This window comes from Aethina tumida, chromosome 4 (assembly GCF_024364675.1).
Source record: "Aethina tumida isolate Nest 87 chromosome 4, icAetTumi1.1, whole genome shotgun sequence".
Lineage (NCBI taxonomy): Eukaryota > Metazoa > Arthropoda > Insecta > Coleoptera > Nitidulidae > Aethina > Aethina tumida.
The window spans coordinates 12790628-12813894 of NC_065438.1; the positions used below are offsets into that span (position 1 = coordinate 12790628).

The 23267-nt window shown below is 27.2% G+C and overlaps 2 protein-coding genes across 5 annotated transcripts in view; both read left to right on the forward strand.

The window, feature by feature from the left end:
- The first annotated feature begins 629 nt into the window (after positions 1-629).
- LOC109601619 (cytochrome P450 302a1, mitochondrial) lies at positions 630-3779 on the forward strand. Of its 2 annotated transcripts, XM_049966728.1 has the most exons (9): positions 630-885; positions 947-1184; positions 1294-1475; positions 1525-1729; positions 1782-1941; positions 1995-2243; positions 2299-2505; positions 2558-2717; positions 3744-3779. In XM_049966728.1, exons 1-8 carry the CDS (start codon positions 720-722, stop codon positions 2669-2671), a joined length of 1521 nt encoding a protein of 506 aa, XP_049822685.1. In that variant the 5' UTR covers positions 630-719; the 3' UTR covers positions 2672-2717; positions 3744-3779. The 2 variants fall into 2 exon arrangements, with proteins under 2 accessions (XP_049822685.1, XP_019873428.1); XM_020017869.2 differs by lacking the exon at positions 3744-3779 and having other exon boundaries at positions 2558-2748.
- LOC109601622 (aquaporin AQPAe.a) overlaps positions 3765-23267 on the forward strand; it is a 31766-nt gene continuing 12263 nt past the window's right edge. The window contains exons 1-3 of one of the 3 annotated variants that reach the window (XM_049966729.1): positions 3765-3896; positions 3949-3989; positions 14769-14956. In XM_049966729.1, coding sequence (XP_049822686.1) covers positions 3804-3896; positions 3949-3989; positions 14769-14956 — 322 coding nt within the window. In that variant the 5' untranslated portion in view covers positions 3765-3803. Of the gene's footprint in view, positions 3897-3948; positions 3990-5704; positions 5973-8626; positions 8864-14768; positions 14957-23267 lie in introns of those variants that run through there. The other 2 variants (XM_049966730.1, XM_020017873.2) reach the window with 2 other exon arrangements.

The following is a 23267-nucleotide window of genomic DNA, read 5'->3' on the forward strand; positions in this document are numbered from 1 at the left end:
ATTGTTATTTTATAAATGTTACATATATTTTTCTGAATGGAGGTGGATATAAGTATGGTAATTGTAAGTTAATAATGACTTGACTTGACGATAAGATTAAATGGTTTTTTGACATTCAAATTAGTTAGTTATCGATTTTCTTTCTAGTTTTTCGAATTCAGGCAAATTTTTTCGTCGACCAGTTTCTATTATACAATTTTTTTAATAATACGGGAAACCATTGAAGTAAAAAGTTGCTATAATTTTGGCCATTGATGACATAACAATAACAGAAAAGTATTAATTAATTTTTATAGGTATTGGCAGCCAATTTAAGTAGTACAATATATATTTTAATAAGGTGCTATAATTATGACCACTGTTGTATGTATTTTAGAGACTCCTTGTATATGCATTTGAATTTATGTATTCAATTCTTAGAAGTAATCGAATCTGTCCATCATTACTTTACAATATTTGAAAATAATTAAACATTTTTAACATAAATTATCCAAATACTTCAATAATTTAAACGTATTCGAAATTTATTTCATAGTGGCGACATCTGTTAAGAGTAGCTGTGACTTAATGTTGATGGAACAAGTTTTCTAAGATTGATAATTAGCAACTTGTAGCTCTTTGTGCTTACTTATGGAAAAAAACAAACATAACCTTTATTTAATATTTTTATTAATTTTAATATTTTTCTTTATTTTAATTGTAAATAGATAATATACAAAATGGCTATTTTAAGTAATATACAACAAAGATTTTACCTAGTATTTTTAAGAAATGAGTTTAATAAAGCTGCAGTGCACCGAAACTATTCAAAAAAATTCGAGGACATCCCAGGCCCTTATTCCTTACCGGCAGTAGGAACTTTATATCAATATTTACCAGCAATAGGTAATCCAAGATGTAACGCAACCTATTAGCAACAAAATTCTCAAAACGTGGTCTTTTTCAGGCAACTATAAATTCACCACCCTGCACCACAATGGTTTCAAGAAATATAAAAAATACGGCGAAGTTGTCAGGGAAGAAATTGTACCTGGGGTGAATGTGGTATGGCTATTCAATCCCAGAGACATTGAAACAATGTTCAGAAATGAGGGCAAGTACCCACAAAGAAGGAGCCATTTGGCATTAGAGAAGTACCGATTGGACAGACCTAATGTCTACAATTCTGGAGGCTTACTGCCAACGTAAGTAAATTTACGTTTTAATTAATTCACATTGTGGTGATTGCACATTTGTATGTACATAAGTCCATTTCTCCTTAAATTTGTATCTGTATAGTGAATAATTGTGCAGAAATGGGGAAGAATGGTCGAGAATTCGTACTGTGCTACAAAAAGGTCTCAGCAGTCCACAATCTGTACTTAATTTTTTACAAAAGGTTGATGAAATTGTTCTGGAATGGTTGTCAAATCTCCATGAAGTCTGTAATGAGCACAAAGATATGCTACCCGAATTATCTAGGCTATATTTAGAAAGTATGTACAATTAAAAGATGTACAATAAGTACATTAATTTGTGTTTTAGTAATTGTAATGGCTGTTTTGGATATCAGGTTAAACAGTTTTTCAAGACGAGAAAGAAAATATTATTCAAGGTCCAGTAAACTAATACAAGCAGCATTGGTAACTAACAGCTGCATTTTAAAAACTGACAATGGACCTCAACTATGGAAAAAATTTGACACACCACTGTACAGGAAATTAAAGAAATCTCAGGAATACATGGAAGAGTAAGCAACAATAGTAACTGTAGTATCTTTCTAAACATTGTTTTATTTTTAGTGTAGCAATAGATTTATTATCCCTTCAAATGTCCCTTTTTCATGAAAAAGAACGTAATACACCTGCAACCCTGTTAGAAAGTTATTTAGCTGCTCCAGAATTAGATTTTAAAGATATTATTGGAATGGCCTGTGATTTTATTTTAGCTGGAATTGACACTGTAGATATTAGTTAAATTGTTTAATTTTATTAAATTTAAATATTAAATTTTAGACAACCTACACTACCAGTTTTATGCTCTATCACTTGGCGAAAGCTCAGGGCGTACAATCAAACTTATTTAGAGAAGTCCGTCGACTTTTACCAAACACCTATAGCAAAGTTACTAAAGAAGTTCTACAAGAGGCTGTTTATGCCAAGGCAGTATTAAAGGAAACTCTTAGATTAAGACCCATTTCCGTTGGTACTGGAAGGGTACTACAAAACGACGCCGAGTTCAGCGGTTATATGGTGCCAAAAGAGGTTTGTACAATTTACGTACATTCTTTGAATAATAAAACAATTTTTGCCTTTACAGACGGTGGTTGTAAGCCAAAACCAAGTGATTTGTCGTTTACCGGAATATTTTCCCTCTCCTACCGAATTCAAACCTGAGAGATGGCTGAAGGACCATCCATTGTACAAAAAGCCGGATCCATTTCTGGTTCTACCGTTCGGACACGGGCCCAGATCCTGTATAGCTAGAAGACTAGCTGAGCAAAATATGCTGGTGCTACTGTTAAAAGTATATTTACTGAATTTGTTATAGAACATATAAAACTTATTAATTTTTTTAGATGATCCGCAACTACCACATTCAATGGACTGGTAACTTTCTGGACTCTCAATCATTGCTCATTAATAAACCTGATGGACCAATACTTCTAAAACTAAATAGAAGAAATGATTAAATTTCTATGTATAATGGGCAATATACTGTAAACTGCATAATAAACGGTATATCAAACATATGTTTAATTAAAATATATATTTTGTTTGATAACTTGTTCGTCGTTAAACAGTTTTCCTAATCTAATACTTTCCTCTATCGATTTATGATCCGGCTGCCAAGTTTCCATTTTGGGGTACATCCCTGCCAATTTTACATTATACCAAAAACATTCAAAGTTATTGTGAAAAGGATTTCTGACGTTTATGTTTTGTATAAATGTCGAGACAAATGTAAATACAAATATTGACGAGTTGTTTTATTATTCACAAATTAAATGGGATTTAAAATACTTTATAACTACAATAATGCGTAATGTAAAAAAAAACAAATTTAAACGAAGTACACACGGGTTATAGATGTATCGGGTTAAGTCAAGGCTTCCAATTCCTTTGCCTATGAAAACCACACTATGCATATTTTGTAATGGCAAATTGTATTCACCCAGTTTATTTAAATTTCCCAACATATATAATATCAATATATCTTGAAACTGACAGTGGGCCTCAACGATTTAAGAAGTTCAAGAAATTAAAGAATTTCAGGTATACATGGGAAATTAAGAATGACAAACTGTAGTTGTATCTTACAAAAGTGTAGCTATATATTTACTCTTCAAATGGCCCTTTACCTTGAAACCCTAATAAACAGTTTAGTGGCACCAAACTTAGATTTTAAAAATATTAGAATGGCCTGTGATTTTATTTTAGCTAGAATTGGCGGTATAAATATTAGCTAAACTGTTTAATTTACCTAAATTTCAACATTAAATTTTAGACAACCTGCACTACCAGTTTCATACTTTATCATCTGGCAAAAGCTACCTCCATTCAAACATATTTATTTAAAAAAATCCAACGACTGTTACCAAACAGCTACAGCAAAGTTTTAAAAGAAGTTTTACAAGAGGCTGTTTATGCCAAGGCAGTATTAAATGACACTGTTAGACCTATTTCAATTGGTACTGGAAGGATATTACAAAACCTATAGTTAATTATGTACAGTTTTTGAATAATTTTTTTTTGCTTTTACAGACAGTGGTAGTAAGCCAAAAGCAAAAGATTTGTAGCTCCTAATGAGTTCAAACCTGAGAGATGGCTGAAGGACCATACAATATACAAAAAACCGGATCCATTCTTCGATCCAGAAGATTAGCTGGGCAAAATATCCTGATGTTATTGTTAAAAGTATTTTTATTGAACTTGTTATAGGACAAATGTAACTTCTTAATTTTTTTAGATGATTCGCCAAGTACCACATTCTTGGAACCTGATGGAAAAGTAAATAGAAAAAATGAATAATTTTTATTGTATAATGGGTAATATACTGTAAACTACATAAATGTGTATATCAAACAGGTGTTTAAAACATATAACATTTCGTTTATCATAAAATTCCTATTAGAATGTGCTTTGTGCATTTTCTTTACGAGTGATGTCTGTCAATAGTGCCTCGGCTTCAATAACAACTTGTTCGTCGTTAAATAGTTTTCCTAATCTAAGACCTTCCTCCGCCGATTTATGAGCCGGCTGCCAAGCTTCCATTTTGGCGTATATACGTGCTAGTTTAACGTAACACCTAAAAACATTCAAAAAGTTATTGTGAAAAGGATTTCAGATGTTTTGTACAAATGTAGAGACAAATATTGACGCATTGTTTTATTATTCACAAATTAAATGGGATTTAAAATACTAATACTACTAATAACTGTAATAATGTGTAATGTAAAAGAAAAAAACAAATTTAAACGAAATACAAACAAGTTATATAGATGTACCTTGGTAAGTCAAGGCTTCCAATTCCTTTACCCATGAGTATCGCACTCTGCACATTTTGCAATGCCAAATCGTATTCTCCCAGTTCCATATTCAAATCCCCCAACGTATACAAAATCACCATCTCTTGATATGGGCTTAGGCCTTTTATTTTGATCGAATAGTCGTAGGCATGATTTATCAATTCTTTTGCACCTGTATTATTTATTCATAGAGATTGAATGTCAATAATTACAAACGTTGTACCTTTATAATCTTTCTTTTTTACTTTGTGCAGCCCATACCAAAACATGCAGTTGATATAAAGCAATCCAGTTCTTGTGGTAGTGTCCCCTTCTTGTATTTTAGTCAGTTGTTCGTCCAAACAGTTTTTGAATCCAATGTCAGCCAGCTCCAACTGGTTGTACGTGCTATAGATCCTTGCTAAACGCAGCTTAAAGTCTATTACTTGATTGTCATTCTCAGGCACGCCTACACAAAAAAATACAATCACAATAAATCTCTAAATGGTTATAATCGCACAATAAAGATAATCGTACATATATATTTTTAAAATTCATGAAGCTGTTATTAAGTTCAGTTTTCTGTGTTGATGAAGTGCACTAAGAAGGTATGAACTTTTGTTAAAAAATTAAAACGAACATAATACAAAAAAATAAGTGTGTTCATAATCACATTCCATACATTTTTTCAATGTTTATATTCTAAACTAAACTAAACAAGTTTACAACATCTTCTATTATTAATTGGAGTTCCAATTAACGTAAGCATACCAAAAACATGATTTTATTTTATGCAAATATTCATTTTTGTTGTCCAAATTAAATAATAACAACAATGTAAAAAATTCACACACTGAATTTAATAACAATAAACGTTCAAATAATGATTAATTCACACCTTAATTTGTTTATCTTTCCAAATTATAATTAGAGTTCAAAAAAGCGGCAGTTTAGATAGCGTAATGTGATTTTCAAAATGCTTTGCCAAACAAACCGTGTGTAATGTATGCATAATATTTCCATTAATGGAAATATTGCAGATTGGCCCCGCTAAATTCGAAGATGACTTTCAAGGTTCCCCATCACACGAGCATATATTTTTTTTAACACATCTACATTAATAGTATTAGAATCAAGAGAGTACTACCTAGATGCACCAGTTTCTCTATAACATTAACCAACAAAGTTTCCGCCTTCTTCAAGTTTCCCGTGGCGAAGGCGATTGATGCCAGTATGTCGTACATGTACGGCAGCACCGCGTACGACTTATATTCTTCAGAAATCTTGATGCCCATCAACAGTATAGCTTCTGCGCGATCTAAGTCGCCTTTCTCCAATGCGATCCGGGCCATAGTCATTAAATGTGCTATGTTCTCCTCTACATCGTACGTGGATATTTCGGTGTAGATCTTCGCCACCGACGTGGGAATCCCGTACAAGAGGGGTTTGTGTATCAGCATCTTCCTAAACGTTGTCCATCTGTGATGTAAGTGATAACTGTTGAAGGTCTTGTACCATGGAATACGCCTGAAGAGATTTTTGAAGAATATGTTCATTAACACTAAGAATTTTGCGGGTGATCAGACGAGCATTTTTTGGTTTGTGAATTTTGTTTAGATAACCGTCACCTGACATTGTCAAAACTATGACAACTCGTATAGTTTTTTCGACTTGAGTTATTTTAAGATGATATCTTGAAGGAGATATTTATGTAATACGTAAGGAAATCAAAAAACGTGTTATGAGTATCAAAGCACGTAGTTATTAAAAAATTTATTTGTACAATACTTTTATTTAAATTTATGTGGAAGGTTTTTTCATTGTGGTTTGTATACGTTTTCAGCATTTTAAAAACCTTATTTTTATATTAAAAATTACTAAAAAATTATATAGTATAAGTATCTATCTTAATAAGAATCTATTTAGTATTACGTAATATTTTACACGGATATTATAAAACACCTAAATTAGTAGAGTAAAGCTAGTAATGTAAATTCATGAATTAAGTAAGTAAACACAATGATGTTAAAAATAATTAAAGCCCAAAATAAAATTATTTAATTAAAGAAGGCGAAAAAAAGTTTCGTTTAGTTTAATTCTTACTTTTAAGTTGTAAAATATGTATTTAAATTTTACAGGAAGTCAAAACAATGTTTTTATATAATTGGTCGATTTATCAACAATAACAGGAAGAGGATGTGCCTTTTTACAATAAACTTCAGATACTATCAGATTCGAAAATGTCATTTTCTACAGAAATATAGAAAATATCGTCTCAATATTATATATGTATATAATTTACAAAACATGTAAATACCATAAATTACAGAAAAATGAACTTAATAGTGATATCTTTATTATGTTATTTACCTTAAAACTTCTGAATTCAAACATATAGTAATTCTTAAATAAATATCAAATTAGACGTTTATTAATAATTTTGAAGTTAACAAAAGAATATTCCAAATAATATGATTTTAAAACACAGTTTAAATTTTAAATATTTATTGTTCATTAAATTTACAGCTCACATTCAGATAAAAAATAAAACTAAACCGATGGATTATTTATTACTGGAAAAGTACAACTTGCATAAAGTAACTATAAAGTTAGATATAAACTAATAATTCAAAATTTTGTCAAACAACATGGAGTATTAAATCTTATTGTTAGTCAATTTTGCAGTTCACAATCAGATAAAAAATAAAACAAAAGCGATGTATTATTGTTAGAAAACTAAAATCAGAAAACTTATTAATTAGTAATTATATTTTTTTTTTTTGAGACAACAAATTATACATACAATGGAGAATTAAATCTTATTGTTAATCATTTTAGAGTTTACAATAAAATAAAAAGTAAAACAAATTATTCATTTCATTCATTTGGATTCGTTTAAAATATAGCTATATAAATTATATAATAGCTATAGCTGGATATAAATTAATAAATAATAAATAAAACAAATTCGATGAATTAAACTGAAAAAGTGCAGCTTACAAAACTTAGTATTATTTAACATTTATAAATATTATTTTTATATGTAATAGACAATTTTAGTTAGTTTAGACGTGGCAATCAAATAAACACTATCCGTTGAATTATTATTGGAAAAATACAACTTGCAAATCTTTATTTAAATTCTACAAATTCTATAAGAAATAAATTGATAATTAATATTTTTTCAAGTTTCTGTAAATTAAATCTTATTATTAATTAATTTACAACACACAGTCAGATAAGACAAATAAAACAAAACAAAATCGATGAATTGTTACTGGAAAGGTACAACTTACATCAGATAAAAAATAAATCAAAATTAGTGGATTATTATTGGAAAAGTACATTGGTATTATTTAAAACTTATAATCTAGATATAAATTTAAGATATTTTCAAAGAAGTACATGTGAAAGAGATTTAAACTTATATTTAATTAATTTACATTTCACACTCAAATAAAATAAAAAACAAAATTGACGGATTATATTTAATATTTGCTCCCATTTTAAATTAATAAGCCAGATATAAATTAAAAATTAAAATTTTTTAAACAATAATTTGTGTACATTATAGAGTATTAATTTTTATTTTTAGTCAATTGTAATTTGTATTACAATCAGATAAAAAATAAAACAAAATCGATGATTATTATTGAAAAAGAAATACTTACAAAACTGTCTTTATTTAAAATTTATAAACTAACTATCTAAATACATATTAATAAACAATAATTTGTACATGAGATAGAAAATAAATTTTATTGTTATATGTCATAAAATGGAATGCGTTTTAAATATTGTACATTTGAACCTTAAACCTCATGTCTGATATGATTTAATTAGTTGGGATTAAATTAATACAAATTAATCCCAATGGGAGTAATCAGAAAATAATAATAATATCTATTTTTTGTTTAAATAAACGAAGACAAAACTATTTGCTAAATGAAATAAATTAACAATATTATATAACATTTTTTTCATTCCATAATCATTTGTAACACGTCCGACACGTTTCCGCTTATTAATCATCAATGCGATAATTTAATGGTCAAACACAAACAGAGCGATCGATCAAAACATATAAATAAATAAAAAAAAATATTTATAATCGCCTCCATTAACCGGAATTAACGGGCGTCTTGTTTGCGGGGTTGGAGGAACGTCACACGGACGCCGAAGCAGGGAGGACATAAAAGTAAAATGCCGACGTGAAGTCGCAAGCAGTCCACACGTCCCGCGAAACCCGCGGAAAAGGCCAAGCTCCGGCTCAGGAACGGATTGTTTCGTCGATTTTTTGGTGCGTGCGTCCGTCCGTTTTGCTCATCTGCCGTCGACCAGAAACGTTGTTCGTCGTCTGCAAAAATTCTCGTACACGTGAGTTTGCATTGTTCCATGCGATATTTCGTGCACCCGTTCCGTTTTCTACGCATCGCGTTACCGGTTAATTCGTTTTGCGCTAATTGCCAGGCAAATGATGATGGTCGGGGGATTTTTTTGTTTTGGTTTTATCTGAGTTCGTAAGACAATATGCACTAGATGTAGTGTTTGCTTAACATTGGGGACACTTTCTCTGACAATTAATCAATCATGGAAACGTGCGTCTTATCGGTGACTGTAGATTTTTGTTACAATAATTTGTAATAATCCGAATCCTTTAATTCCCACTTGAAAGTCTGAGTGGTATGTTTGCTACTTAGGTAGTTTGTTTCCATTAAAAATCAGTTGTGATCTAAATTGTTTGAGGTAATGTTTATTTATTTTTTTATTTTTTAAATATTTGCAATGGATAATTTACATAAAATTACTATTAAGACATCATTTAATTTGTTTGTTTGTTGCGGCAAAGCAAGAATCTTGCAAAGTAGTTTAATGAGACCAAAATAAAAACATTACATTCTAATGATCTTCGTAAATTTATGGTTGATTTATTAAAAATACTAAAAAATGAGTCTTGGTTATTGCATATTTCATTAAGAAATAAATAGATTGGTGCATAAATGGTTTAATATACATAAAATTATTATATTTATTAGTTATGGCTTCAGCAACTTAATTACTCTTGATTAAAATTGAATGTCTAATTGTACTTTACATATAAATTTATAAACATTTTTAAGGCATTAGTTTAATAAATTTATATTGGTACATTAATGAATGTACAGGATATCCTAAATTAATTGCTGAAATTTCTGAAATATTTATAAAAACTAAATTTTGGCAGATTTCGAATAATAACTTAATTTGTTTAATTTTTTTCGATAAATTGTTTTTACAGGCAATTTTATACATAATACTAGCTTAGGTATGGAAATATATCGTAAAAATTTGGAGATATCTGAAGATTTTTATTTTAAAAGGAAACCACAAATATATAATTTGAGATTATACTGATTGTCATTGACATTGATTTCTACAATCCTCTGACTGTTTTCGAAATACTTATATAAACTAACTTTTGACAGATTTAAAAAATAATAACTTTTTTGATCATTTTTTTTTTTTTTTGGCAAACAGATAAATATTTCTACAATTTTATACATATAAAAATTTGGAGATAATATGTTGAGCTTTTTTTTTTAAATTGGAGCCATAATTGAATTTAGATTTAAAATATTGGAAAAAGAAATTCATCAGTCCAAAAATATATATTTACCCAATATATTTAGGGGCTTTGTTTAGTAAATTAATTCTTTTATATTGGTACATTTATGAACGTATAGGATGTCCTAAATTTGTTGTCATTGACATTAATTGTTGTAATCCGCATTGTGATACTTCTGATCGTTTCTGAAATATTTATGAAAACTGACTTTAGATAGATTTCAAAAAATAACTTTTTTTATTCAATTTTTTCTTTCGTAAACTGTTAAATGTTTTAAAATGTTAAAAAAATTCATCAGTTCAAAAATATATATTTTGAGATATATTAAATTGAATTAACTATAACTAATATTTTTAGGGACTTAGTTTAGTAAATTTACGCATTTATATTGGTCCATTTATGAATGTACAGGATGTCCTACATTTATTGTCACTGATATTGATTGATAACTGAATCATGACACATCTGGCCATTTCTGAAATATTTATGAAAACTGACTTTTGGTATATTTTAAAACTAATAACTTTTTTGTTCATTTTTTTATGAAAAACTGTTAAATGATTCTACAAATAAGCAAATTGATACGTAATATAATATTGTATAATGAAATATAACTTAATAATAGGTGCAACTTATTTATTTTAAATGGAAACCATGATTGAAATTACCTTAAACATTTAAGCTTTGTGTGACTGAATATTTCCTTTAATTGGTATTTCGTGTCGTTAAATTACGCCTATACAACAACGAAATTAATTAATTAAAGATCAAATATTAAATTAAGATTTAATAGGACTCTTTGTACATTTTATAATTTAAAATTTTTCAGTTTGGGAATATCTAATTTTAATTAAACTTTTATTAATCAAAGACCTGGTTAAAATTTGAGAACAGGTCACAGCCCTTCAAATTTAAATTTAATTTTTTTTTTTCATACTAATTTACTAAAATAATATCATGTTTTTTCAAAATTTTAAATGCTTCCATTTAAATTAAAAATAATTGTGCATACTTTTCTAAAAACTAAATTTTATATTTAAACAACCACCTAAAAATTATGACATAAAAACTAATTTTAAAAATTAACAATTTTTACGATACGATAAAAATAAGTTTAACACAGATATCTATGAAAATTACTATTTCTAAATATCTTGAAATTTATCAAAAATATCGTTATATCTTAGCCAAAAATAATAAAGAAAATAAAATCATGTTTTTTCGACATTTTTAAGGTTTCTATTTAACTTTCAAACAAATTGAACTTATAATCTCTAAATTTGGGGATCTATATTCTTTTGAGATAAACTTATATTACGTAAAGATGTGCCTAAAGAGAACTTTTACACTTTTATTGGACAAACGAGTTAAATTAAATTAAATTAAGTAATTAACAGTTAAAAAAATAAGGATTGAACACTGAAGTCAACTTTTCCTTGTCTGGTCTAAAAATACTTGTAATAGCCAACTTGGAACATCATGTATATGTAGAATATGTAAAAATAATTTAATTAAAATTAAAATTAAAAAGGAATATTTTCATTAAACTCATAACTAGTTTTTTATCTGCTTGTAGTTATAAATAAATAATAATAAGTTATAATAAATCTTATTGTATTCTAAAGTAATTTTAACAAATAAAAATAATTGATTTAATTATCACAGATCATAAAACTGAAAGTTTAATTTTATTCCACGAGGTGAAGTTCCTAAAATGTAAAATATTGATTTTTTACTGTATACACGAAACAATAAAATTTATTGCTACTAATTGTCTATTCTCCTTAGTAAGATAATTTGCTTTTGTATTCCTATTATTGGCACAAACACTTAAATAGTGACAAATTTATTTGAAAGACAATTGGCATTCCTCGCCAACAAATAATGCGGACGATACAGGTCATAATAAATTTGTTTACGATGTTCTGTTATCAAATTATAGGATCGGAAGGTATTCAATCACACAATTGGAAAAAATGTACTAATGTCCATAACCATGTGCATGTACAATTTGTATCAGATAATTTAAATAATGCAACAAATAAATTTTAGTAAATGTTCGCTGTCAATGAATAAACAACATTCAACAATACGCTTTTGCAGTGATGATGTGTAATAATCAGGACAGGTTAGTGCTTTCCGCATTCCACACATTATTTAACATCGGTAATTAACGTTTCATATCGTTTCAATTTGGATGTACAATTATTTCAGCCGGTATGTAAATAACAATCCTTAACCGAAATTGGATTTTTGTGATTCCCATGAATATTCCGACCGTGACAATTATATCTAGAAACAATAGCACATTAGATGATTGTTTTTCTCGTTTATGTACGTCCCCCAATTAAGAGTTATACCAGATCAAAACACAACGATTTCCTAATTAAGTCGCAAAATTGGCATGTGCATAAAATTACCTTCTTCGTAACCTGCAATTGTTGAAGTTAAACTTTTCCAGTGTCGTTAGAAAACTATAAAATAAATTACAGACATTGTTACAAAATAGGCGGACAATTTAACATCCATTTGGACGTATATTTTATCGAACACGTATCATTATTCTGACAGTTTGAGTGTTGTATTAATTTCAAACTTTTAAAAACTGCGCATTTTTAATCTATGCAGTTTAAAGGGATACTTTCCTTATATAAAAATGCATAATAAATTACTAAAAAAATTAGAGATATTTATTTAGTGGCTACAAAGTTCTAACAATATAACTTTTTATATAACTGCCAATGGTGACCTATCTTACGATAAAGTAGGCTTTTTAATAATAAATTAATAAAGAATTCTGGCTTCAAAAGTAGAAGCTAGAGGTGATTAAAATAAACTGTGTTTTCAAATGTATGACTTCTTTAGGTTAATGTACAACTTTCCACGTACTTGTTTTCATTAGCAGTTAATTTATTTTGAGGTTATTAACTGTCAATGATGAAGTTGTATATTCACACAAGTACGCATTGTTTTTAAAAGTGAGATTTTTGTTGTCAACAGTTATTTAATTGTTATATGATTAGAACTTTGTATTGACAACTTAAAGAGTAACCTCAAAATGAATTAGCTGTCAAGGTAGTACATTGAAGTTTAATTTGATTAATGGAAGATGATCATTAGCACTTTGTTTGGACTAATGTAAAAAGAATAATGCAATTTTTACTCTTATAATTAAGGATTTACTAAATATCATGCATTTGCACAATTTGAAGGTATTCTTGGCTGTTAAAACTGGTATATTCTGAAAATAGAAATACGTTTTGCAGGAAATTATCTTGTTTTATTATGTAGACTGACCAATTAATGGCGATAAATTGTACTGCTTCCTTGAAAATTGCATAAAATCAATATGGAAGTAGGGATTTCTTCAATGTGGCTGAAGTATTTAGTCCTGAAAATGACACCGGCGCATTCACCATTTTAACGAAATTTACTTGAAATAATTTTAAGGATTAATTTGTAAATTACAACAAATACCCTCATTATTTACAACATAATTAATTATCATTATTTAATATACTGTACATTTTTGTAAATATAAAATATATTTTTTTAAAGTGATTTATTAATTTCAAATAAAACAAGGTTAAATTTTTCTAACACTAATGAATAACGCAAACAACACATTTTTCATTGAGGATATATTAGCTGTTATTATATTAATGACTCTTTCATGTATGACAATTTGTGTAAGTATATAAGTGTTCCTCTAATAATTCATATTTCCTTTATTTGGTTCCTGTTTTTAATGCATTTTTTATTAAATTTGCGGTAATGGTTTTATCAATGTTTATGTTTTAGTAGTTTACTCCAATAATTATTGTTAAATAACTAACTAATTATTAACATTATAATATTTTACTTTCTCCTTTAAAACATATATAATGGTAAAGTGTAATATATTCAAATTAAATTAGTATATTATAAATATTCATATACACATATGGAATTATTATTTCCATTAAAGGGTAATGGAAATTGTTCTGCGTAACACACTTTATGGTCAATTATATAAAAAATACATAAACCAGCTCAATTTCCCCATTCTAACAAATACAATGGCGAGTAAATTTAAAATAAAACTAGAATTTACTTAAACGGAGAAAGGTAGAACTAATCGTTGATAATAATTAGTTTTTAACCAAACATTAAGACAAACAATTGATCGTGAGGTTGTTGTTTTAAATTGAAGCCACATTCTCCCAAACTCGTTATATAATTTACCGTTATTAGCAAAGAATGGTTATTGTTAAAATGTCATACGGTAAGTGGATATTTGAAAAAAAAAATGGAGTTGGACACGCGAAATTTGCGCATGTAGGAAGACCGCCGTTTTCCGTTCGGCGTTTAGTTTATGTAAGATCGCAAAGGTGTCATCAATGAAAGTTACTAACATACATCAAACGAGCCGTAAGTAAATTTCGTTTCGATTCAAATTCACGGAGCGTTTAATAGATGCAAATTTAATTAGTATCGTTTAAATAATTATCTGTAACTTTCTTTATTGTTTAAATAACGTTGCTGTACGTTCCTGATACTCTCGGCTGTATAATATATTATAACATTAACATTGGTTTTGCTGTTTCATAAATATTCGATAAGTTTCGCATTTAGAATGAAATATTTGTTGTGGTTCATCGAAAAATTCCACTACCTATATTTCCTTGTTTGTTACAGATCGTCTATTATTATAAAACATTTCAAGCGAACTGGTGAGAATCTAATTTCCAGGATGACTGAAAGGCAACCGAACGGCAACAATTCAATTTCGGTCTCCGTCATCCCGTCGGTTATCCCATCGATCAATGATCCTCCGGTGAATAATAAAGTGACAAACACGGATAAACCGAAAGAATGCAAAAAAGGTGAGTAATTTTTTAACTAATAAAAGTATAGCTACATTTAATCAAATTTGTTTTATATTGGCGCCAAAATTGATGACTAATCGTATAATCTGGGTTAAAGTGGTTGTAAATATATTATTATTTGGAAACCTGTTAACCTTTTTATTATTGATGAATATAAAATGTGTATAATTTGTCGTTGATTTCGATTAATGATCATTTTATACGCATCAAACATTTATTTAGAATCCATTTGGAGATTTATGGTGTCATTAGATCATAAATTTGTTTTATCAATTATAAAATATTTTCAATGCAGTGTCATGACTTTAATTTTATTTTGTCAAAATGAAATGAAAATCATATTACATTTTTGAAATCTACATCAAATTAAGGACCTATTGCATTTCGGATTATTTTCTTATCTTTACTTGTTTTTGATATATTTAATTTTTTCAAAAAATGTTCCCACAACATTTTATAGTAAATATTAAATATATACATGCATTCAAAAATGTTATAACTTTTTTATTAATAAATAAATTAAATCATGGTGATTACTTATTATCTACTTCATCAGATATTTATGGAGAACTATAGAAGATATCAATGTGAAATTTTGGTTGCAGCTGCGATGTGATGTTGACTACTGTCCTAAAATATTTTCAATACACTGTCATGACATTAACTTGGTTTTGTCAAATTGAACCCTATGAATATTATTGCATTTTTTTAATTCTACGTAAAATTTAGGACCTGATTTGTTTACTTATCTTCATTTATTTTTGAGATATTTAATTTTTTCAAACATTTTTCTCACATGGAATAAATAATTAAAATATCTATATTACATTCAATTGTAATGCTTTAATATTTTATACTAAATATTAAAAAAATGCTATGAATTTTGTATTATAAATTAAGTCAAAGGCAAAATGTATATACATATATACAGGGTGATGCACTCATCTATTTTATTAAAGGTCCATGAAGAACTAAAGGAGATATCAACGTGAAATTTTTGTTGCAGCTACAACGTGATCGTATCTCATGTTCTAAAATATTTTCAAATCACTGTAATGACATTAATTTTATTTTGTCAAAATGAATCCTATAAATATCAGTGCATTTTTGAATTCTTCATAAAATTCTATAGCCATTGGATTTTGAATCGTTGTTTTGAAAAAATTTTCCCATATGGAATAAGTAATAAAAATGTTTGTATTATCAACAATCGTAATGTTGTAACATTTTATACTAAAAATTTAAAAATAAACATTCATTAAAAATTTCTAAGAATTTTTATCAGAAATTAAATAAAAATAAAAAATATTTATGTATACAGAGTGATTCATCTGTTTAATTACAGATTTATAGAAAACTAAAGAATACAATGTGAAATTTTGGTGCAGCTATATCGTAATCTTATCTACTGTGCTAAAATGTTTTGCATTGCCATGCCATTAACTTTGCTCTATCGAAATGAACCCTATATATATTTCTGCATTTCTGATTTCTATGTTAAATTCAGGTCCTACAGCATTTTGGATTGTTTTCTTATCTTCAATTGTTTTTCAAGCCTGGAATGAGTAACTAAAGTTACCAACATTTACTATACTAAATATTTAAAAATTAATACACATACATAACTATATTGAGAGGGTGATTCATCTAACTTTTTCATTAAACGTTACTGATAAACTATTCTAAAATATTTTAGTAAATATTTTTAAAATAAGAATAAGAATACATAAAAACCTATACAAATTTTACATTGTTGGAAATAGATTAAAGATAAAATATTTTTGTATACAGGGTTGCTCACACAACAATTTTATTAGAGGTTTATGAAGAACTAAAATAAATCAACTTTTGAACTATCACTTCCCGTTTAGGAATCATTAATAGTATTCCAATATATTAGATAGGATCTTTGGTATTTCCGCTTTAATCTTTCCTACACTTATCTTATAAACGCTTAACTTGCTTATTTCAAATGGAATCACCATAAAATTTCCACACCATTAATGACCCCTAATAGGGTAGACATTTGTTAATGCGTATATCAAGAATAAAATTTTCAACAATATAGTCCAGGATTTTTCGAAGAATTAAAAAATTCAATAAAATTTACAAGTTCCCATTTATCAAGTAAATATCACTTCCCGTTTAACTTGATGATATATACTATAACTTTTAATGAATCAGTTAGGTGAATAACCCGGTATATTTTCACAAATATAGATGCTATAACATTTTTTACTTTTACTAAATTACTAACTGCTAATACCAAAGTTAGATTATTAGTAATATAAAATTCGTAAAAATAACTTTCTAAATTATCTTTATATGAATAATACATTATATATAATATGCATAAATTATAAATAAAATTACATTTAGTATTAAAGAATAGAGAAAATGTATTTTTATGTTATGATACAAAGTATAACAATTATTGAATGAACAAGCATTGAAGTAGATGTTTGTATATAGATACAACTCATGTTAATTTAATCATAATATAGTTTATTAATATCATAAATTATATAAATATGCAATTATTACCATATATCTTCAATGATAACATTTGACCTTTAATGACCATTTAAAATTTTAATTAGTTTAACATTAGTGTAACGCTCAAAGATTTAATAAATAAAACAATAAAGTTCACATAATAATTACTTTAATTCGAAGAAATCAGACGTAAATGTTAAATAATACGTGATTCACTGGAGCAGCATCAACCTTGTCCAAATACAAGGCTGATTTTTGCTTCTACACGTGCATTCAGCCTACATGTTCTAAACAGTCCAGAATACATAAATCATGATTGTTTTTGCATACAATGTATCATGGACACTACCAAACACAACAAGGCAAAACATAATCTACATGTTTATTGGAATTATAATTATGTATTAGTCTTAAGTATGCAATTCCTTAATTATGATGTTTCCCTGTATTTAATTAATTTTCAAAATTATTAATTTTAAGTTTTTTCTTATTTTTTTTATGAATATTTAATGATTAAAGTAACACTTTCTCAATTTAACATTTTCGCCAACGTCCCACAATAATAACCATATGGAGAAATATTTGGACCAGTATGTAAAATTCCACCAGCAGACCACCATTCGGTGGTCTCTTTTTGGAGAAGACACCCCTTAAATGCTTTTTCACTCGGTTAACCAGTTTTAATCCATTGTCCATACTGGAGAGAATTTTAATCAACAAACGAGTATTCAATGGTGATAAAAAAGGAGAACTCTGTTCACTATAAAAACTCTTAAAAATTTTCTTGAAATTATTAATTTTTGAGTACTGTTCCACTAAATTTGTCAGCTTCAACCATTGTTCATACTGACAAAAATTGTTGTAAACAACTCACAAGTGCCACATGAAAAATAACTTAATAGTTAGTTCAAAATACATGAAGAAATATTTGGACCATGCTTCGACTTACTTTAATTTATGTGGAATCCATTCATCGACTTGTTAAATTTTCAAATAAATCGAATGTGTGGTTAAACATTTTTGCACATAGTCAAAGAATGTTTAAGTATATTCTAAGCTAGAATATTTTAAATATACAATAATTGCAAGATCTTACTTTATTTATATGTTTCAACACAAAAATATTTGGTAAGTCTTGTAATGGACGTCATAAACAGCGCACTCGAAAATATTATTGAGTTGATAAACTAGGTGAACATCCTGTTTGGCAATACTTCATAACATAATTGATGATCCAAGATAAGGAGCGTGAAGCCGTTCATTAATTTGTCTTTCCGCTGCATCAATTTAACTAATCCCTAACTAGACGGACGTACCTTTTTGTTTTTGTTGTCGGATCAACCACCTTGACCCTAAATATTCTTAAATTTAATTTTAGTCGATCGGCATTCGAATGCGCAAACCGTTTATTTATAACATCAAGTGGGCTTGTTTTTAGTACACATATTATTAATTTTATGTACCAAATCAAAAGCAACCACCATCTAAATGCTTTTTAATTACTTAACCAATTACAATTAATTAAGTGCTTCAAATCTTGCTCATTAACAGAAGAATTGGAGGATCAAAGTGGAAGGAAATATTCAATTACCCACATTTCTAGATTTTATCAAATAAAATATATTTCTAATATTAGATATAATATTATTATACGTAATAATAATGTAATTAAGAGGGCATGCAAGATAAAATTATAATCTAATCTATTATTAATTAAATTATCACATACTTTCAATTAACCATTGGCTTTGTACCAAAATTAATAACTGACTCGTTAACATCACATGCAATTAGCGTTTTATTTTTTTACAGATATTTCACAATTTTGCCAAAAGTCAATCTCAGTAATTCAGTTAATTTTAAAACAAAAACCGAGATGAGTTTTACAAATTTGTCTGTCGTACATTGACTTTGTTGTGATGCCAGATAATCTAAACTATAAAAAAGTTTTTATGTATTGTTATAAATTTTAAAAATTGGCACATTTTATTTTTATAATTAAGCTCCTTTAAAAATATCAGTATGTAAAAAAAATTCAAAGAAAAGTTTTCCAATTATAATTCATGTCATTCTATTGTAAATAAAAAATATGTTGTTTAGGAACTATAAATATTACCTATAAATATTTTTAATAAAAGAAAATAAAAATAAGTTTATTTAATTGATAAAATCTTTACAAAACGTTTGTTTACTTACATTATTATTGTAAATAGTGGCGCCGGAAGATTTATTTATTTTTGAGAAGGCAAACATGGCTTAAATCTGATTTTCTGTAATCACCATTATTAACACCAAGAACTCATACAAAATATTTGTTGTAACAATAAATATAAGTATGTACACATATATATTGTTATAACAAATACAAATAGCACATAAACTAGTCATAATGAAATAGGTATCACTACAAAAAGTGTTTGTAACTTTTTATTTAATAAACGATGAAGACGCCCAATAAACAGTATTTTTTGCAAATTAACATTCTGAAACAGTTTATGATAAATTTCAATTATTTTAATTTTCCTACAGTTATTAAAAAAAATAAAGTCGTTTTTTGTGACATTAAAATTTACATTGTGATTAGTTTATAAATATAAAGTAAAAATGTTTTCTTCTTTGTAATAAAAAAAAGTTTTTAATTTAAATAGACCCTTTTGTAGATAAACATTATTAAATAAATTTTTTAATCATATCAAATATAATAATAATTGTGATGATCACTTATCACTGTTATCAAGCTCACATTTTTCTTATTAATTAATTGAAATTGTTTTTCTAACGACAATAGCACAAAAGAAAACATCGAATTTGTTATATAGTTTTATGGGTAGATATAAATGATGAAAATCTTCAAACCACATAACCCACAGGAATCTCACTTATTTACTTACCCACAAAATTCTATTTACAAACTTCTACTACAAATATTATTTAACATAAATTCTCGATATTTTTAATTATTTTTAAATAGGATAATACACAAACAGAATTAGAAATATATTAATAGAGATTCCTCGGGTGTGTGTGGACTTTGCATCACTTTTTGACACGTATTTTAGTCAAAACTTGTGATCAATTTCTGGGAAAACTTGAATAACGTCCAAAGCGCCTGACGCTATAACACGCCTTGCGTTCCAGCCAATAACAATATTTACCACTTTATTTGCTAAAACAAAGAGTAAATAATTTCGTAATTAATTATAACTTCAACTTATTTGTTCGAAATATAAATAAGTAATTATCAATACAAGACAATTAATGTTTACTTTAATTAATCAATATTATATAAATATTTAATAAAATAAAATTATACGTAGTTATTCTTTGAAAAGTCATTCACAACAATTAATTAATTTAAGTACGTAATTACGGGAAACTTGTACTTATACTAAATTTACTGGGTAATAACAATGCGGCATTGTTTATAAGAGGTTTGTCGGTTTGTGGAGATCATAAAAAACCACATATTAGTTTTTTATCTTCGTGTGATTTTAGAGGAGTTTTACAGATTGTTCAAATTTGTTATGAGATTGACGCACGGAACATTAATTTTTTCTTGAGACCGGATGTAATTAATAAAAGCAGTCGCTTTTAAGATAGTATCGGTATCAGTGTACATCTCAATTATTAAAAATTATGTTATGAATGTTCTGTATATTTTATTGTAACTTTTAGATTAAAATAAATTATTTTTAACTAGCTTATTAAATTAGTTAGTCGAATATTTCTGTAATATTTTCTTGTAAGTCTACAATTTTATTACTGGAATGATAATTTTTGGCATACTCGTTACCCAAGGATCATCCTATAAGAGAACATTATTAATACAGTTATTTACATTTTATTTTTGTGTATCTAAAAACACTTTGTTATTTTCAATTATACACCATACGTTTTAATATTAAAAAATCTTTCGGTATAAGCATTCCTTAAACCCAACATGAAATTTAACAGATTTTACCAAAAATATTAAATTTGTATAGAAAATAAAAAAGTTGATGTCACTTCCGGCAAAACTGGAAATGAAATTTGTCCAAAATAAATTAGGAAAGTAGTTTAAATCAAGTTATAATTCTAATAAAATTTCTAATCAATTCCTTTTTCCGTTCTTCATTAACTTCTAATGAATATGTATTTTATTATTTAATCAATTATATTACTATTAACTTTTTTTAATGCAATCTTAAATATTTCTAACACCTCTAACAGTTTTAATATTCTCTGGAAAGCAGCCCTAATTTATTTCAAGCTGAAGTACATAGAATCTTTCAAGTTTTGTATAATTTATTTTTATTTTATATGTCACTTAAGTTGCTTAAATTACGTTAAACTTAGCTCATTAACTTAGTTAATTAGATTAGATATTTCTAATTCTTATAACAGTTTTTATATTATTTATAACAGAGCCCAAATTTATTTCCAACTGAAATATATTCAATATTGTATATCTTCTTTTATTTTATATGTAGGTTTACTGTACTTAAGGTTTAGATTAAATTAAATTATATTAAACTTAAGTTAAGCTCATTAAGTTTCTTAATTAATTAATTATTTCTCTGATTTTATCTTTCTAATGCAACCTTAGATATTTCTAATTCTTCTAACACATTAAACTTGGCTCATTAATTTAGTTAATTAATCAATTATTTCTCTGATATTAATTTTATAATATAACATTAGAAATTTTTATTTATATTTATTTTATAGTTTTTATATTATTTCTAACACAGCCCTAATTCATTTCAAGCTTAAATATACAGAATGTTTAAGTTTTGTTTAAATATTTTAATTTTGTATATTTTATTTTCATTTTATATGTATTTTTTTAAGATTTGGATTAAATTACTTTACACGTACCTCATTAATTTAGTAAATTAGTTATTTAATTATTTCTCTAACTTTGGTTTGTTAAATGTTATATTATATATTCCTATCATCTCTAACAGCTTAGTTTTGCTATTCAATGTAACGTTTTCTAATTAGACTGCATTAAAACCGTCGACTATACTACATAATATTAATCAAAACAGATTTAATCGTAATGACGGTCATATGGAATACGTTAGTTGTACTAGTGTGAACGGCATTGAAATTTTGTAATCTAATACAAGCAGGATATTACACAAGTGCCAAATCCGTTAATAGGTTAGAACTTCCAACTACTACCGCTTTTGGGCCCCACCATATTAATAATATCCAGTTGATCCCATCATCTAAATAATTTCAGAGTTAGTCTGTTTACATTGCTTTTATTAAGGTATAAATTAACCGTGGCCCCCGGAACAATGGACGTGAATAATAATTTTAAATTGTATGTTTATCTTGATGGTAATAACTGAAAATTATTTTCTAGAACTTCTTCAAAACTAAGTTATTACGTGAAAGACATATAATTTACGGCGTCGTTGGATAAACGGTGTTCTAACTAACCGCTAATGAGCATTTAGAACGATTAAAGACGGGGAATTCGCCATAATTGCAAATTGTCGATGATTGTTTGAGAAGTTGTCATTAATCACGACGGAAAAGCACCATAAACATAAAAAAACAATGCAATTATGCTAATAGAAGAGGCGAAACCGAAAATTATACAATTAAACTAAACACCGCCGGAAGCGTAACTCAATTTATATAAAAAATAACCACGCGTTTAATAAATGATTAAGGTGATGTCGAAACAATATTTGGGAATTTTTATCTTAGTCGAAGTATCGAGAATCAATTTCAAAGATCAGGAATGCACCTCTCAATTTCTAAGGAAGATTACATTCCATAATTACGATTCGGCTCAATGATTTGCGATTACCAAAGT